Consider the following 20,044-nt stretch of genomic DNA (forward strand, 5'->3'; position numbering starts at 1 on the left):
TGCACTGAGCGCCTCTGTCATTGCCCCCTGCACTGGGCCCCTCCGCCATTATCCTGCACTGAGCCCCTCTGTCATTGCCCCCTGCACTGGGCCCCTCCGCCGTTATCCTGCACTGAGCCCCTCTGTCATTGCCCCCTGCACTGGGCCCCTCCGCCGTTATCCTGCACTGGGCCCCTCTGTCATTGCCCCCTGCACTGGGCCCCTCCGCCATTATCCTGCACTGAGCCCCTCTGTCATTGACCCCCTGCACTGGGCCCCTCCGCCGTTATCCTGCACTGGGCCCCTCTGTCATTGCCCCCTGCACTGGGCCCCTCCGCCGTTATCCTGCACTGAGCCCCTCTGTCATTGCCCCCTGCACTGGGCCCCTCCGCCGTTATCCTGCACTGGGCCCCTCCGCCGTTATCCTGCACTGGGCCCCTCTGTCATTGCCCCCTGCACTGGGCCCCTCCGCCGTTATCCTGCACTGGGCCCCTCTGTCATTGCCCCCTGCACTGGGCCCCTCCGCCGTTATCCTGCACTGGGCCCCTCTGTCATTGCCCCCTGCACTGGGCCCCTCCGCCGTTATCCTGCACTGGGCCCCTCTGTCATTGCCCCCTGCACTGGGCCCCTCCGCCGTTATCCTGCACTGGGCCCCTCCGTTATTGCCCCCTGCACTGGGCCCCTCCGCCGTTATCCTGCACTGAGCCCCTCCGTTGTTGCCCCCTACAATGGGCCCCTCCGCCGTTATCCTGCACTGGGCCCCTCTGTCATTGCCCCCTGCACTGGGCCCCTCCGCCGTTATCCTGCACTGGGCCCCTCTGTCATTGCCCCTGCACTGGGCCCCTCCGCCGTTATCCTGCACTGAGCCCCTCTGTCATTGCCCCCTGCACTGGGCCCCTCCGCCATTATCCTGCACTGGCCCCCTCTGTCATTGCCCCCTGCACTGGGCCCCTCCGCCGTTATCCTGCACTGAGCCCCTCCGTTGTTGCCCCCTACAATGGGCCCCTCTGTCATTGCCACCTGCACTGGGCCCCTCTGTTGTTGCCCCCTGCACTGGGCCCCTCTGCCGTTATCCTGCACTGGGCCCCTCTGCCGTTATCCTGCACTGGGCCCCTCTGTCATTGCCCCCTGCACTGGGCCCCTCTGTTGTTGCCTCCTCCTTTATCGCCCCTCGTACTCGGTCACCGCCCTGCTGTAAGGCCCTGGCCCCCGTTATGACCCCACTTCGTGTCCCCCCTCAGTATTCCCCTGCTGTTATTAGCCAGCCCCACCATGTTGCATCATCCGAGGTCAGCAGGGCGCGGCCCGCGAAGGGTTAAGAGCAGGCAGCTCCTGACGTCATTTCCTGGCCCTGTTCCTGCTTCCTGGAACAGGGACCGAGCGAGAAGGGCGGAGGAGAAGGGAAAGACTAGAGGAGCAGCAGCCAATCGGGCCGCACCGAGCGCCCTCTACCTCAGCCCCGGCTCCTCCCAGCCCGCCGCTCTCTCTGTCCCCTCACCACCACACTCACACAACTCCAGGCCACAGCCATGTCAACCGGACACCAGCACAGCCAGAGCCGGGCCATCCCCACCAGGACCATCCCTATCAGCGACTCCTCTCAGCTACCTCATGACTACTGCACCACCCCCGGGGGCACGCTCTTCTCCACCACCCCTGGAGGTAAGCTGCGGCCTGGAGGCCTCCTAGACCCCCGCTCTGCATGTGGGGCGGGGAGGACGTGCAGCAGCGTGTAATGGAAGCCGAGCACATGGTGGGGGCGGCGGGCACATGTCAGTCCCCCGCTCATTGCATAACACGGGCGGCTGCTGGCACTGTTTGTGTGGCCGCAGGTGATGAGGTGGGGTCACTGCTGGGCCCATTATAGGCTTATATACATACGGGTGACTGCAGGCCCGAGTATATAGGCCTTGTAAATGCACACAAGTGACTGTGCCCCATAGTAGATAGACCCTATATACATACAAGTGACTGTGCCCCATAGTAGATAGACCCTATATACATACAAGTGACTGTGCCCCATAGTAGATAGACCCTATATACATACAAGTGACTGTGCCCCATAGTAGATAGACCCTATATACATACAAGTGACTGTGCCCCATAGTAGATAGACCCTATATACATACAAGTGACTGCCCCATAGTAGATAGACCCTATATACATACAAGTGACTGTGCCCCATAGTAGATAGACCCTATATACATACAAGTGACTGTGCCCCATAGTAGATAGACCCTATATACATACAAGTGACTGTGCCCCATAGTAGATAGACCCTATATACATACAAGTGACTGTGCCCCATAGTAGATAGACCCTATATACATACAAGTGACTGCGCCCCATAGTAGATAGACCCTATATACATACAAGTGACTGCGCCCCATAGTACATAGACCCTATATACATACAAGTGACTGCACCCATAGTACATAGACCCTATATACATACAAGTGACTGCACCCATAGTACATAGACCCTATATACATACAAGTGACTGCACCCCATAGTACATAGACCCTATATACATACAAGTGACTGCACCCAATAGTATACAGACCCTATATACATACAAGTGACTGCACCCCATAGTACATAGACCCTATATACATACAAGTGACTGCACCCAATAGTATATAGACCCTATATACACACAAGTGACTGCACCCCATAGTATATAGACCCTATATACACACAAGTGACTGCACCCCATAGTACATAGACCCTATATACATATGGGTGACTGCACCCCATAGTACATAGACCCTATATACATATGGGTGACTGCAGCCCATAGTACATAGACCCTATATACATTCGGGTGACTGCACCCCCTAGTACATAGACCCTATATACATACGGGTGACTGCACCCCCTAGTATATAGGCCCTATATACACGTACGTGTGACTACAACCCCTAGTACATAAACCCTATATATACATAAGTGTGACTGCAACCCCTAGTATATAAGCCCTATATACGTGTGACTGAAGCACTCGAGTTTATTGGCCCTATATACATACAATGACTGCAGCCCCCAATTGTCACAACAGACCACCATGTCTGCCCTTGTAATTTACCTGTTATCACCTCAGTGTTTATTATGCAATATCAGGCGCCTTTACTTTTCAGGTTTCTTTGGAACAACAGTTACGTAATATTGCGTCATATGTGTCATGAATACAACATAATCCACTTCCTATACCACCTCCTGGCTGTTGCACATGTGCACCAGAAAATTCTTCCAGCCCATAATAAAAAGTGTAGACATTGCATATTCTTCCTTGGCTCATACCTCAATGGGATTGTCTGCTCTCTAACCACCCCCAATAATAAGCTGATGCCCACTGCTATAATCTGTGGGGATTTGGTAGCTTGGTGGTCTCCAAACTGTGGACCTTCAGATGTTGCAAAACTACAACTCATCTGGGCATGCTGGGAGTCATAGTTGTGCAACATCTTGAGACCACAGTCTGGGGGACACTGGTGTAATGCATGGATGTGTTAGGGCGACTGTAGGGCAACAAATGCAGTCACGTGCCAGTTGCTATGGGCACATTTGTGCATCCAGGGCATGTGTCTTCTGAATTGTTTCCCTGTATAAAAGCTTTCACCTCCTGCTGATGTAGTGGCCACATGCCTGCCTACATGTCCATGCATTAGTCTGCCATGAGGCAGGGGAAAAGGATCTGTCTCTACCACATGTTACTGTAATTTCAAGCATTCTGGAGGGCATGGCAAGATTCTGCAGATAACTGGCACCACTTGTGCACATGTGGACTGCAAAGCAATGTTACTGCTGACTGGATACAAGAACTGAAAAGTGCAAAACTGAACACAATGTATCCGTTCTTGTATCCAGTCAGCAGTAACATTGCTTTGCAGTCCACATGTGCACAAGTGGTGCCAGTTATCTGCAGAATCTTGCCATGCCCTCCAGAATGCTTGAAATTGTAAACAAGGTTGGGGAAGCCAGTCCAGCCCTATGGCTGTTGCACAATAGTGCAGAGAAAGTGAGGGGGAGGTGTGGAGAGGTGGCATGACTGCAGAAGTTATCTAATAAACAGCTTGCTGCTGCATAGGAAACATAAGGCAGGCTTGTTTGTAAGTGACATGAGACCAGGGCTCAGCCTTGTTTTCTTAGAATACATGGTAGTTCTAGTACAAAGTCATAACATTCTTGGCCTCCACAGTTAAGCCCCCTCCTCCCCCCTGAGCTGGGTTATTGGCATCGCCTTTACGCTCTAGGAATGCTGCAAGCAGTGGCTGTGTTCTTGATTCTAGCAAAGCAAAAACAAACTTGTGCTGTCTTTCCAGTCACATTAGGAGAGATCAATATGGTTGGCTTAATAGGCAGTATTACAGACCGGCTCCTGTGCCTCCTGTCACCATTGTGGATGTTGATTCTGTTCTGCAGTCTGATCCACTGTACAGAAGACACATACTGATGTCCAAAAGGGAGCTTCACAAGTACCTGCAGTCAAATAGCACAAAACGTGTTAATTCATGACATGAGTGCTGCCTATTTTTTTTCTTCTCTTTAAAGAGGTCTCTACCTCTTCATATTGTTTAGATATGGTCACAGGAATTAGGTGGTGGGGCCCCATGGTGCAATTTTTAAAGGATATATGGAATGGTGACAGGTCACTATAACCCAAGGCTTTGGTAAGTGTCCGCCCAGAAAATTTCCGGACTGGCATCGGTAGAACATGTTGGCACTGGGACCGGTCAGAAATGTCTCCATAGGGGGGCAATCCATTTCTGAGGGGATGCCACAGTCAACTTTTTCTGCAGAGGCAGGAGTCAGAATTCCACCACATTGCAGCTGACTGCCACTAAAAACAATGGGACTGTGCTGTGATAGAATTTTCATGCAGACTTTTTCTACTGGATTCCTCTCAGAAATTCGGCCATGTGAGCAAAGCCTAATGCTCCATTGGATGTCCTGTTAAAGACAGCAAGTTCTGCATCACAATATGAACTCTCATTTGGTCCATCTTATCCATCTCCCATAATGGTTGCTACAGCAGTGTCTGCTTAAAAAGAGAAATTGTATCCCTTATTAATTTTTCTCCATATATTTGCCAAAGCATACACTCAAGAAAAAGAGCTGACAAATTAAAAAAAATCTGCACACCCAAGTTAATCAATATACCGTACATGTTAATTTTATTCAGCAATCTCAAAATGAAAAACACAGATGCTAAATATTGAATGAATCACTTCCAACAGGATATAGGCCTCCATAACTAACCAAATAAATTAAAAAGTACATATGGGTATGAATAACACCAGGAAAAACAGGGCTAGAGGGGAGGAAATACAACCAGGAGCCACCGGGGGACTAAACCCCACACATTCCTCTACTATCCAAGTTGCTTCTTCACGAGTAGCCTGATGAAGCTACTTGGATGGTATTCATTGTGTCATTGTACCGCCACCAGGGGAAGTGAGGAGGTATATTTTCCTCCACTATTTCCCTCATGTTATATAAATTAACCCCTTAAGGACACGTGCTGTAAAAGTATGACACTGCATAGCGTCACTTGGCGCACAGTGCCGTACATTTACGGCGCGGCTGTGACCCGAGCGCAGGAGCTGCAGGTCCTGGAGGCTGTCAGCAGCCAGGGACCTGCCGGTAATGGCAGACATCAGCGATCACGCTGATGTCGGCCATTAATCTCTCAGATGCTGTGATCAATACAGATCACGGCATCTGCGGCACTTAAAATGGCTGATCTGATTGCAGCAGGGATCAGATCAGTCAGGATTGCAGACGGAGGTCCCCTCACCCGCCTCTGTCCATTTCCCAGGGTCTTCTGCACTGATCTGCCTTCCAGCAGACCAGAGCAGAAGATCGCCAATAATACTGATCAGTGCTATCCCTATGCATAGCACTGAACAATATTAGCAATCTAATGACTGCTATAAATAGCCCCCTATGGGGACTAAAAAGTGTAAAATAAATGTAAAAAAATGTGAAAGCCCCTCCCCCACTTAAGTTTTAACCCCTTAAGGACCAAGCCCTACGGAGTGGGTTACCAGAGGCAACGGGGGACTGAAGGAAGGTATGTATCGATTTGTATGTATGGAGGCCAATTTTATTTTTTTATTTTTCCTCCTCGTCTTCTAAAAATTGTAACTCTTATATTTTCATCCACAGACCAGTATGAGGGCTTGTTTTTTGTGTGACCAGTTGTCCTGCGTAATGACATCACTCATTTTACCATAAAATGTATGGTGCAACCAAAAAAAATACTATTTGTGTGGGGAAATTAAAAAGAAAACCGCAATTTAGCAAATTTTTGAAAGTTTTGTTTTCACGCTGTACAATTTACAGTAAAAATGACGTATTCTTTTGTGGGTCAATACGATTAAAATGTTACCCATGATTACATACTTTTCTATTGTTGCACTTAAAAAAATGCAGAATTTTTAACCAAATTAGTATTAATTTGACTACCTATAAGCGGCAGTATGTGGGCTCATTTTTTGCGCCATGATCTGTACTTTTTATTGATACCACATTTGCGTATATAAAACTTTTATTAATATTTGTAAAAAAAAGAAAAAAAATGAAATGTGACCCAAAAGCAGCAATTTTGCACATTTTTTTTAATGTTCACCCTACAGGATCAAAACATACTTTAATAGTTTGGACATTTACGCACACGGCGATACCAAATATGTGTGTGTATTTTTACACTTTATGGGGTAAAATGGAAAAAAGTACATTTTACATTTTTATTGGGGGAGAGGATTTTTCATGAAACTTTTATTTTTTATATTTACACTTTAATAGTCCCCATAGGGGACTATTTATAGCGATCCTTTGATTGCTAATGCTGTTCAGTGCTATGCATAGGGCATAGCATTGATCAGTGTTATCGGTCATCTTCTGCTCTGGTCTGCTCGATCTCAGGCCAGAGCAGAAGACTGTGGAAGGCGGCGGAGGCAGGTGAGGTGACCTCCGTGCGCCGTTCTGGATGATCGGATTGCCGCGGCAGTGCTGCGGGCAATCCGATCATCCATATTTCTGACAGTACTATATTGATCACGGCATCTGAGGGGTTAATGGCAGAAATCTGAGCGATCGCGGATGTTGGCCATTACCGGCTGGTCCCTGGCTGCGATCAGCAGCCGGGACCAGCCACGCATGATCCGAGCATCGCTCCGATGCTTGAGGTCATGTTCAGGACGTAAATAATTGTCCTGGTGGGCTAAGTACCGCCGCACCAGGACGTAAATTTACATCCTTGGTTGTTAAGGGGTTAAATCACCCCTTTTCCCTATATTAATACACAAGCGTAAAAAAAACAGATAAATAAACATATTTGGTATCGTCACGTGCGTAAATGTCCGAACTATGAAAATATAATAATTATCCCCTACAGCGAATGGCGTAAACGTAAAAAAAGACTGCAAAAACATTTCATAAAAAATGATCAAAAAATCACATGTGCAAACATGGTACTAAAACAAACTACAGATCATGGCACAAAAAATGAGCCCTCACAAATCCCTAAATACAGAAAAATAAGAAAGTGAGAGGTGGTAAAAATAAAGCAATTTTAACCTGTTGGGGACGGAGGGCGGATCTGTACGCCCTCCGCCCACTCCCTTTCTATAACGCAGGGCCACACAGCACTGATCGTGGAACCGCGTGCAATTAACCCTTTAGACGCGGCGTTCAAAGTTGAACTCCGCATCTAAAAAAAAGTAAACTGCTCCCGGCTAGCTTAGTGGGCTATTCGAAATTGCTGCATCCCAAACAGCTGTAGGACAGCAGGAGGGTCCCCTACCTTCCTCATCGCTGTCCGATCGCCGAATGACTGCTCGGTGCCTGAGATCCAGGCATGAGCAGTCAAGCGGCAGAATCATCAATCCTATGAGAAACCATTGATCAGTGTAAAAGATGGGAGCTATAACACTGCAAAAAAAATGAATAAAGATCATTTAACCCCTTCCCTAATAAAAGTTTGAATCACCCCCCTTTAAAAATAAACATGTGATATTGCCGTGTGCGGAAATGTCCGAATTATAAAAATATATCGTTAATTAAACCGCACAGTGTTATTTAACCACTTAAGGACCAAGGACGTACGTCCTGAGTCCTTTCCCTTTATTTAAGGCGGGCCACGACGTGGCCATGCGTCATAGCGGGTCGTACCCGTGGTAATGATCCCGTTGCCGTGCGCTATTAACCCTTTAGACGCGGCGTTCAACTTTTCAAGTGAAAGTAAATCACTGCCGGCTAGCTCAAGTAGGGTCTCCTACCGTGCCTCCTGGTGTCCGATCGTGAAATGACTGCTCAGTGCCTGAGATCCAGGCATGAGCAGTCCTTTTTTCCCCATTAAAAAAAACGGTGTAAATAAAAATAAACGTGGTATTGCTGCATGCGGAAATGTCTGAATTATAAAAATATATAATTAATTAAACCGCACAGTCAATGGCGTATGCGCCAAAAAATTCCAGAAAAGTCCAAAATAGTGTATTTTTGGTCACTTTTTAAATCATGAAAAAATGAATAAAAAGCGATCAACAAGTCCGATCAATACAAAAAATGGTACCGCTAAAAACTTCAGATCACGGCGCAAAAAATGAGCCCTGATATTGCCCCATATGCGGAAAAATAAAAGTTGTATAGGGGTAAGAAGATGACAAATTTTAACGTAAAAATTTTCCTGCATGTAGTTATTTTTTTCAGAAGTAATACAAAATCAAAGCTATAAAAGTAGGGTATCATTTTAATCGTATGGACCTACAGAATAAAGAGAATGTCACTTCAGATCACGGCGCACGCCCTGTGTCCGGAAAAATGAAAAGTTATAACGGACAGAAGATGACAATTTTAACTCCTTGGGGGGCGGAGGGCATACCTATACGCCCTCAGCCCGCTCCCGGTCTATAACACGGGGCCACGCCTTGGCCCGGAATCATAGCGGGTTGGGCCCGGTCTCTAACAAAGGGCCGGGACCCGTGGCTAATAGCGCGCAGCATTGATTGCGGTGCTGTGCGCTAGTAACACTTTAGACGTGGCGTTCAAAGTTGTACACCGCGTCTAAAGTGAAAGTAAAGAACTGCCGGTTAGCTCAGGGTGCTGTTCGGGATGTCTGCGGTGAATTTGTGGCATCCCGAACAGCTGTAAAGACAGGAGGGTCCCCTACCTTCTTCCATGCTGTCCGATCTCCAAATGACTGCTCAGTGCTTGAGATCCAGACATGAGCAGTCAAGCGGCAGAATCATTGATGAATGGTTTCCTATGAGACACCATTGATCAATGTAAAAGATCAGTGTGTGCAGTGTTATAGCACCCTATGGGAGCTATAACATTGCAGAAAAAAGTGAAAAAAAAGTCAATAAAGATCATTTAACCCCTTCCCTAATAAGTTTGAATCACCGACCTTTTCCCAATTAAAAAAAAACTGTGTAAAAAAACCCCAATAAAACATGTGCTATTGCCGTGTGCGGAAATGTCTGAATTATAAAAATATATCGTTAATTAAACCGCATGGTCAATGGTTTAAGCGCAAAAAAAAGTCCAAAGTTGCGTATTTTTGATCACTTTTTATATCATAAAAATGAATAAAAGTTAATGAATAAAAAGTGATCAAAAAGTCCGATAAATACATAACTGATACTACTAAAAACTTCAGATCGTGGTGCAAAAAATAAGCCCTCATACCACCATACACAGAAAAATAGAAAAGTTATAGGGGCAAGAAGATGACTATTTTAAACGTATACATTTTCCTGCATGTAGTTATGATTTTTTCCAGAAGTGCGACAAAATCAAACCTATATAAGTAGGGTATCATTTTAATCGTATGGACCTACAGAAGAAAGTGTAATTTTCACCAAAAAAGTACTGCGTAGAAACCGAAGCCCCTACAAAATGGTATTTTTTCTTCAATTTTGTCACACAATGTTTTTTTCCGTTTCGACGTAGATTTTTGGGTAAAATGACTGATGTCATTACAAAGTAAAATTGGTGGCGCAAAAAATAAGCCATGATATGGATTTTTTGGTGCAAAATTGAAAGGGTTATGATTTTTAAAGGGCAAGAAGGAAAGAATGAGTGCATAAAAATGGAAAAACCCTCATCCCCAAGGGGTTAAACAAACTGATTTTGTAAAAAAAATTAATAAATAAATAAACCTATACCCATACATTTCTATTAGTGTACTGCTTAAAATTTTATTCAAGCAGTACAATAATAGAAATGTATGGGTATAGTTTTAATCATGTTAACCCATAGAATAAAGAAAACATGTCATTTGTACCATAAAGTGTACAGCGTGAAAACAAACCCTCCCCCCCCCCCCCCCCCCCCAAATTTGCTAAATTATGATTTTTGTTTAAATTCATTACACAAAATAAATGTTTTGGCTTTACCATACATTTTAGGGTAAAATGACATATGTCGTTGCAAAGTGCAATTGGTCACGCAAAAAACAAGCCCTCATAATGGTTTGTGAATAGAAATATAAAAGCATTATGGATTTTAGAAGGCGAGGAGGAAAATCAAAATCGCTAAAATAAAATTTGCTGTGTCCTTAAGGTCAAAATAGGCTGTGTCCTTAAGGGGTTAAATTTTTATCTACGGTAAGTGTATATTTCTGTTTTTCAATAACTTGGGTGTGCATTTATTGTTGTTTCTCTGACATTTTACTGCTTTGTGCCCCACTTGTGATTATGGGTATTGCCCATCAGTTTCTCTAGTCATTGTATCCCATATACTCCTTTTGTAAAAGCAGTCGAGGTTTGTTTTTGTTAGATCCCTGGTATTTAAGGGGTTGCCTGGGCTTTCCAAAACTCAGGGATTGGGAAGACATACCCACCCCTCTGGTTGTCAAAATTGCATGGAAGCTCTGATGTCACTATGCATAGAGCTAGTTAAGGAGCTCTTATGCACAGCCTTAAAGGAGTACTCTAGTGCAGAGTATTTCTGCTTCGTCCTGCCCGGGCTGCAAAATAAATGAAAATTAACCATCTCTCACCTCCCTGGGTTTCTGCGGAGCGCCACTACAGCTGATCGGTCCTCCTGTCCATCTCCTTCATATTTCCGGGTGTAACGAAGCGTCACATGGTGCTCAGCCAATCCCCGGCCGAGGCAGAACATCGTGGCGGCCGGCGATAGGCTGAGCGCCATGTGATGCTTCGTTACATCCGGAAGTATGAAGAGGATGGACCGGAGGACAGATCAGCTGCAGTGACGCTCCGCGGGAACCCAGGAAGGTGAGTGATGGTTCATTTTCATTTATTTTGCAGCCCGGGCAGGATGGAGCAGGAATACTCTGCACTAGAGTACTCCTTTAACCACTGATTTCTTTTATTGCCCACTATATACGCTGGGGAAAGGGGTTCAAATAATTGACTGTTATGTATTTGAGCAATGCTCTACAAAGCCAGAATGTTCAGTTGTTATATTGTTGATAACCTGCAACATAATAATGAAGTCATTCTGAGAGGACCTGCACAATACTACTGGGGCTCATTCACATGTAGCAAGTCAGCGGCAGATTTCAGTGTATTTAGAAAATAGGCCACTGACTGAGATTTATCAAAGGCTGTTGAGGAAGAGTGGTGGTGTTGACCATAGCAACCAAGCATATTGCTTCTTTAATTTTTAGAGGCCTTTTAAAAAAAAAATGAAAGAAGCAATCTTTTATTGATTACTACAGGCAACTACGCCACTCTTTCTTTACACAGGTTTTGATAAATCTCTACTAATGGGCTTGGTGAAGAGTGCCGGCGATTGAAGCGTAAGGGGAAATTGTAAGGCGTTAGGTAGCGATGCGATTGTAAGGCGTTAGGTAGCGATGCATAGAAATGAAACTTACCTGCTCAGGCCCTATCTGGTTGTATACTGGATGCCATCTTCATCTGTACTGCAGCCTCTACGGATTACCTGATGGTCCCTAGAGGCTCCAGTGCTGAAATATACAGCAAGGTAGGGCGTATTAGATGCAATGTGGGAACACAGCCTATGTTGTCTTTATGCGTTTTCCATGAAACGCATGTTAAATATTAGGCCTTCACCATATATTGCAATGGAATCGCAATTAAGTATTGCAATATATCGATTTGGGTCCTAGGAAAATCATGTGATTACCTACGGTGGCAACTCCGGCAGAGGCACGGCCCGACTACACATCTCCTAGCTGATGTTTGGCGGCTCTGGGGTGCCAGCTAATTGGCGCAGCTTGTGTCAGTCTGTTTCTCCTTCTCAGCAGGGTCTAGCTTTGGGATGACGTTACTTGATCACTTCCTTCCAGCCCTCTATGATGCAGCTGCGTGAGAGGGAGTAGCAGCCAGAAAGTGTGCAGGTCAGGCTCAGTTCATGAAATGGATGGGCCCTGTATATTCCCACCCCCCCCCCCCCCCTCTTACAGCCTATATATTTTCCCTTTGTACAGCCTATAGCCATTCCCTCTCATTTAATATAGCAAATCCCTTCTTTCAATATTATGAAATGAGGGGAATGGCTATATGAAATGGGGGAATTTCACGATTTGTTATATCGCAAATGCATATAGAAATCGCAATATTTATCTAATATCGCAATCGCACATTTTCCCCCAAACCGTGCAGCTCCAAATGGGAACACATCCTTTCAGCATTGTCAAGGTGCTCTTTCCAACTGTGCTAACAGCCACGACTAGTGCATGAAGTTCCAGATGGAAACTGGACTTGGCGAATTAAACAGTGGCAAGTCCAGTTCCCGCCTGCAATTCACAACCACACGTGCTAGCTGCCACTGATGGCACAGAATGGAAGAGTGTCCTATATTTACTACTATTTCTTTTCTCGATTTTTAGATTCCCATATGCAGAGGACTACATCTGATTTGATGGACTATGTCGATGACCAACATTGTACCTCCTGCTGGTTCCATAGCTGTATAGCCTTTTGGTCTTGAGCGGGAAACCTCTCTCAGAGCATACACTACTGTAATTTTGACAGGAGACCAGGCTCCTTTACAGTAATCAGCAGTGTGATATGCACAGCTCTTTACTGTATGGTCTGTGGAGGTAAGAAGTGATGTTAGGCATCACCACTTAGAAGTATTCTAGCTTTTTACGTCTTATCCCCTATACAAAGCATAGAAGTTGTGTCGCGGGGGAAGCCGACCTCTGGGAATGCAGCCACACCACCCTACTGCTCCCCGCAATCTCCTGAATTTCTTTCTTGCTCTTCTCGTACGTGGAGTGGGGTAGACATGCCCCTCCGTGTATCTCTATGGGAGAGCAGGAAATATATGAGCGCTCTACTCGTGTATCTCTGTCGCTCCCAAAGACATGCATGGAGGGGGCGTGTCGGACTAGTCTTTGGATGAGGATAAGATGTAAAACGCTGCAGTACCCCTTTAACTCTACATTATCCATAGGCAAGGTGTTCTGCTCCCAGTATTAATATAAGTCTGCAACTACCTCCTCTGTGTGTGTGCGCACATGTGTAATAAGGGCTTTGCATAGCACATTCATTTCTGCAGAGTGCTGGTTTTACACTGAAATGTATTAAAGAGCAAAGCAAATATTTTGATGTGTTACAAAGACAAACTTGGTAATGTATTTGTATTACTTGGCAGAAGACCAAACTTTTGCTATTGCCAGGACTGTCATATGGTGTATATGTAATATGCTGATAAACACAGAGGTGTCTTTTGTTTTGCCTGATGCAATCACTTGTGGAAAGCTAGTTTGCCATTGAGAATCTGTCATTCTAGTGAGTAATCTCGCAGTATACACATGACTTTGTGCTAATATTAAAGCACAGTGCAAATGAAGGTAAAAAATGATAGGACACTTGCTAGATAAAAGCAGAGACATTTGTGGTGTCCCAGTACAGGATGATGTGGCCCGTACTGTCCTCTCGCCCTGTCAGGCAGAGTCCCTGCATGTCCAAAGGGCCCCTCCTCCCCTTACAGTTTACCATGTTGTACATAGGTTTTGTAAATACAATGTACTGTTGCTTCAATATTTGGATCACATGATTGCTACCCAGGAGGCTCCAGTGATCACGTGACCCCCTCCCCCCCCCCCCCCCCCCCCAAAGCCACAAGTCGGTCATCAGTAAGTATAAGTCCATCTTATTGTCAGTCACCATCTGTCAAGTCCATCTGTAGTCACCGTAGCCTGCACTAAAGTCAGTCTAACTACTGCAAGTCCCTGCAAGGTCCCCCTGTGTCACTGGTCACCTCCCTGGGATATTTGGCTGTACTGCAGACTATATCACCTGTCTTGCCTCAGTAAAGCTGCCATTAGCCTTAATCTGGCGTTGGTAGTCTTTGCCCCTTCCTAACCCAGGATCGGTGGTATTACCTTTGGGTGGTTAAGGCTAAACCACGCCATGGCATCACAAGAAGGGGTTAATACCCATCTGCCCCTGGGGCCATAACATCTGCCGTGCATCTAACCTGCACCTCACACCATGACACCACAACTCTTTGGTGTCATGAACAGGATATGAGTGTGCACCATTTACAAGTCCTCCCCCCTAGTCTGAACTTTGTCCAAAACGGTCTGTAAAGGTCAGAATTTGCGCCAGAAAAAGTGTACGGGACTGTTACTGCAAAGTGTTAATCGCGGCACTTGTGAAATAGAGGGGCAGATGAAGAGAACTTAACTGCCTGCTGTTTGGAAGTCTGTAAAAGTTATAACCACAAAGTGCAAAATTGGAACTGAAGCCATGCTACGCTGCGCCACTGTGCTGGTACCTGAAAGGGTTAAGATGGCACCGCAAAAATGTCCCGTGCTGGTCAGTGTCCTGCCCCTGGGTGTGGAAATCATGTTGCTGTGTTCATGCTGAAGTGGAACTATGAAGATCTGCTTTCTTGTTGCGGGGGGACGAAGATAGCGCCGGAGGTCCGGCAAGCGGCGGCACCACAACTATTTCAAGACCTTGCTGACCGGTTGCAGTTGTTGTCCCTCGGGACCGATGAGGCCTGCCACTTGATCATGCTACCGGAGGACAACGACTGGCCAGCAACCCAGGAAGGGGTTCCAAGTCATCAGATGCATGATTGCCGGTGAGACTATCCCCTAACCACCGGACCTGGGGTTCCTGGCCTGAAATCCAAATGGAGGAATCGGAAGTGAGTACTCCGGCTGAGGCTGCGTTTTCTACCCCTCCTTCCACCCCTAGCCCAGAGCAAACCCCCCCCCCCAGTCTCCTGCACGTCCGCGGTCACCATCCTTACCCAGGTGGTTAAGCGATGAGCCCAATTTAATCCATTACATAAGGGAGCACCTCTTTCCCCTGCCAGGGAAGTCCCATATCCCCAGTTCTTCCGGTCCAGTACGAAAAGGCCGAGAGACTCTAAAGTGGCCGTAATTGTGGAGGAACTGAGGGCTCAGAGGACGGAGAGGTATGGGCCAAAGCTGCTGCTGTTTGAGGTGTGACAGTAGCAGCAGCAAGACCCAAAAAAAATTGGAGGCCCTGTATATCCGAAAATTAGAGCACCCCCGAGAGGGTGAGCCACCTCTTGAGCGCCGCTGTGCACCTGTGATAAAATTTGACAAGGTCAGGGAGGGGTTTGGCACCCTATATGGACTGCCGACATGGGGGAACCATCTTAGTGAACCCAGTACAGAGAGACTATTTCCCCCCCCCCCCCCCCCCCCCCGGCCATGCATTCTCTTGAGAGCAGGGAAATTGTGGAGTACACGCCCGTGCAGAGCATGAGAAGAGAGTGGGTGGCTGCGGTGACCTGTCCGAGGAATCCCACCCAAATCCCCTTTGCCTACTTCCTATTGGACGACTGGGAATCAGATCCCTTTTGGATTACTACCACAAGTCAGAGACCCCGTCCGAGAGGAAGTCTATCTGCCCGAGGCGCCTGCTACGGCTCAAAAGTACACGCCCAAGTCGTCTGAAGATGTGCCCAGGCCTACTCCTAAGGTCGGAGGTTTGTCCTGAATAGCGGGCAACAACTCAAGTGCCTCTGCCTACTCCAGCTGTAGCATATGTTTGGCCGGCCCAAGAGGCATCGACAGTTCATCCCCCAGTAACGCAAGCTGCTGCGGTACAAGTGGTGGTCACTGTGAGCCTGACCATCACAGAGTTCCGTTTGTCCCAAGTCTCTTGGAACACTCACCTTAACCCAATGGAGGGGGCCCAGTCTTGTGGTCCTAGATTTATGTCCCAACCTAGAAAGCAAACTGACCGGTGAGGCTGGGATGGAAAATGCCAATTTGAGGAGCATCTTGTTCCTTATGTGGTGTCCCGGTACTGTATTTCATACTGTACCTTGTGTACTGGGTCCCCAAAGTCAGAGTTCCTTGGTACCATTGGGGTCAGCTTGCTGAGATCCCTAGTCACCTCTTCGTTCTTTAATTTTGTTACATGTATATAATTAGTGTAATGTATTGATTTATATAGTGTCTGCAGGACCTTAGGTCACATGACTAAAGTTTCTACTGTGATGGTATGTTAAAGGACCTTCCAGGTGACGTGAGTGACATGTTCTACCATAATCCTTTGTGTAAAGCACTGACAGTTGGGATTAACCAATCAGCTTAAGGCCAGCCCCTGCCCATATAAGGGAGCTGCCAGCTAATCCTCGCTCTCTTGTTCCTGATCCTCTCTAGAGAAAGCATCACTCTGTACAATTCTGCAAGAGAACTTAGGCCTGAAGCCTAACAATTCCGCAACATACTAACTGTGAGTTACTAAATCAAATCCCCGCTAAAGCTTGCGTGACTGCTGGACCTAAATCCAATCCCCTAAATCCAGCGGAACAGCGTAATAGTGATCGTCCAATTATCGGTATGGCCGATATCATCGGCCGATAATCACGATTTTGTGAATTATCGGTATCGGCACCGCGACCGCCCCCCCACCGTAGTGCTGGGCGGTATACCGGTAGGAACCGGATACCGTTTTTTTTTCTCCCACGGTATGGATTTTTGCCCATACCGCTATACCGGTCGGGCCCCTCCCCCACCCTCCGAGTCAATAAAAAAAAAAATTTAACTTACCCATAATGGGGGTGGTCCGGGCCATCCATCCTCCGTGTAGTGTCCGGCGGCATTCCGGGTGGAGGGTGAACCGGTCCGGGCTGTCCTTCTCCGGGGTCCTCTTCTCCACTCTGGGCAGGCTCCGGCCTAGTACGCTGCATAGACGCCACTACGCTGTGACGTCAGGTGCGTCGCTGCGCATGGGCGTCACTGTGCAGCGGCGTCTATGCTGAGTTACTAGGCCGGAGCCTGCCCGGAGTGGAGAAGAGGACCCCGGAGAAGAAGTACTGCCCGGACCGGTTCACCCTCCACCCGGAATGCCGCCGGACACTACAGGAAGGATGGATGGCCCCGGACCACCCTGACAGGTAGGGGGAGAGAAGCGGCGGCCTATGGCACCGCAAAAGCCACTGCAGTGCATTGATTTAAAGCGCCTGCTTTAAATCAATGATCTGCAGCGGTGTCTCGGGGGGATAAATGGCTGATAACTTATACCGGAATATCGGTATAAGTTATCGGCTATCGGCCCTAACCTCCACCGATTATCGTATCGGCCCTAAAAAAGATATGTCGATCTCTACAGCGTAAATCAATCTCCAGAGCTTATACTCACAAGGTCCCAACCAACTGTCAGGATCCTCATAGACTGTACATATGTAAAGACAGTTCCTGTTTTACCTCTGCATAAAATCTGCAGTAAAGTTTCCTACAATTTTCTGAATCTCCGGTTGTGGACAACCTTATCGTTCTTGGGACGGGTGGCGATAGGACAAGTATATATTGAGGAGCCCTCACCCTGGCGTCACAACAGTTAAGGGTTAAAGCAGCACCCTTTCATCACTGCACAGTTACACCCCATATACCCTATACCCACACAAGCTTACCACACTTAACTTTATCAAAATGGTCAACGAACCTAACTGACTTTTGTGTGCGAGAACACTCTTATTGTTACAGGTTAGAAGCAACATTTAAGTACAGAGCCTGCCAAACTTGTCAAGACTGTTAAAGTGGTAACCAATCTCGTAAGTGTTGTGCCTGGCTTTTAGCCAAGATTCTCTAAAGTGAACTCTATAAGGTATCTGGACTGTCGAGCAGTACAATGGACACTTATGTATATTTTGTTGAAAGTAATATTTTATTTGCCACCTGGCACTAACTGGTACTTATGTTAATTATATTATAGTTGTCTTATAATATGTCTAAAACTTTTTGTACATAAAAGTCAAGGTGTACAGTGTTTTCCTGGTACCTGGCAATTTTTATAGGAAGTATCCTAATCTACTCGGGAGAGACATTTCCACCTCACTGCCAGTACCATGTACAGTGGTTCCTCAACATACGATGGTAATTCATTTTAAACGACTCATTGTTTGTCGAATCCATCGTATGTTGAGGGATTCGTGCAATGTAAAAAGTGCATTTAATACTCACCTGTCCCCACCGCTCCGGACCGCGTCTTCACCGCTCCCGATGCTGTCCCGCTGCTCAGGCCTCGTCTTCGGGTTCCTCCGGCTTCTTCTGCATCTTCTCCGGTGTCCAGGCCTCGCTTTCTGGTGACGTTATTACGTTGCTGCGCCAGGACGGCGTGTGCGCAGGACGTAATAACGATGCCGGAAAGCAAGGCCCGGACCCCGTAGAAGATGCAGAAGATGCCGGGTGATCGCGAAGTGGACCCGGAGCAGCCGGAATAGGTAAGTGAACCTGTCCGGGATGCTTAAACTGCTATCCGACAGCAGCTTAAGCATTTTGCGCTGTCGGATAGCAGTTAATGCGATGGCCCCGACATATAAAAGCATCGTATGTAGATGCTGACATTGACATGCGATGGCCTCTTAGAGGCCATCGTATGTCGATTTGATCATATGGCGGGGCCATCGCATGTCGGCGGGTTACTGTACAGTTAAGGTATCATACAAAGATTAAAGTATCAAGTAAAGTCTAGTACTACATAGTTACTCAGTACATCTGTAGTCCAGTACACATCCGTCCCACCACTAGGGCTGTAGCATTGACGAAATAGCAGTCCACACGTCTTTCATAAATTGTCATAAGTTTAATGTATATTATTCTCTTGTATCTATGCGCTCAGGATGCTTTCCTGCCCAGAAGGTATTCCTGTCAACCAGCTATGCACGTATCTAAAAAGTCAAAGGTAGCAAGTATCCAATGTTGTATAGAAATGTCTAATCTATATAGCTAATTTTCTGGGGAGAAGTGTGTTATACCAAGGGACCCCAGTTGCCAAGGGATTGGGCAAAAATTGTCTAAAGATATAAATGTCATAGTCGTGTGTGTATAATGTCATATTCATGTTCTTCAGTAGTCATACAGTTAATACATTTCTAAGTAAGTCTTCAGAGCATGTATGGACAATTTATACAAGTACTCTTTATCTTCAGTTCTGCCTGGAAATGGACATTAATTGAAATGCCCCAGGACTGCATGTGGGCCCTGTGGTCATTTCTCTCCTCCGCCCTCCAGGACTGGGTGTCGAGGGCGACTTCATTTAAGTGGGGCAGTTTGTGGTGTGCCAGTACAGGATAATGTGGCCCCGTACTGTCCTCCAGCCCTGTCAGAGTCCCTGCATGTCCCCAGGGCCCCCTTACAGTTCACCATGTTGTACTTAGTTTTTGTGTGTATATAATGTACTGTTGCTTTAACGTTTGGATCACATGATTGTTACCCAAGAGGCTCCAGTGATCAGGTGACCCCATAAGGGACCTATGGGCTCCTTGCACAGCCCCCTTGTATAACCAGGGGAGAAGCTTCAATCGCTTTACTGCTGAGGTCCAGTGCTGTCAAGTTCTTCCAGTGTCTGTGTCCAGAGCATTGGAGGCTACAAGTCGGTCATCAGTAAGTCAAGTCATCTTATTGTCAGTCACCATGTCTGTCAAGTACATCTGTAGTCACCGTGGCCTGTACTAAAGTCAGTCTAACTACTGCAAGTCCCAGCAAGCCTTCAAGGTCCCCCTGTGTCACTGGTCACCTCCCTGGGATATTTTGCTGTACTGCAAAGACTATGTCGCCTGTCTTGCCTCAGTAAAGCTGCTGTTGTCCTTTAATCTGACGTTGGTCTCTTCATTGCCCCTGCCTAAC

At 46.8% G+C, this 20,044-nt stretch overlaps 1 protein-coding gene across 1 annotated transcript in view; it reads left to right on the plus strand.

The window, feature by feature from the left end:
- Positions 1–1,349: 1,349 nt before the first annotated feature.
- The window catches only part of EIF4EBP2 (eukaryotic translation initiation factor 4E binding protein 2), a 36,085-nt gene continuing 17,390 nt past the window's right edge, over positions 1,350–20,044 (plus strand). The window contains exon 1 of the mRNA XM_056530495.1: positions 1,350–1,641. Coding sequence (XP_056386470.1) covers positions 1,509–1,641 — 133 coding nt within the window. The 5' untranslated portion in view covers positions 1,350–1,508. The remainder of the gene's footprint in view (positions 1,642–20,044) is intronic.

Source organism: Hyla sarda, chromosome 7 (assembly GCF_029499605.1).
Source record: "Hyla sarda isolate aHylSar1 chromosome 7, aHylSar1.hap1, whole genome shotgun sequence".
In the NCBI taxonomy this organism is placed as follows: domain Eukaryota; kingdom Metazoa; phylum Chordata; class Amphibia; order Anura; family Hylidae; genus Hyla; species Hyla sarda.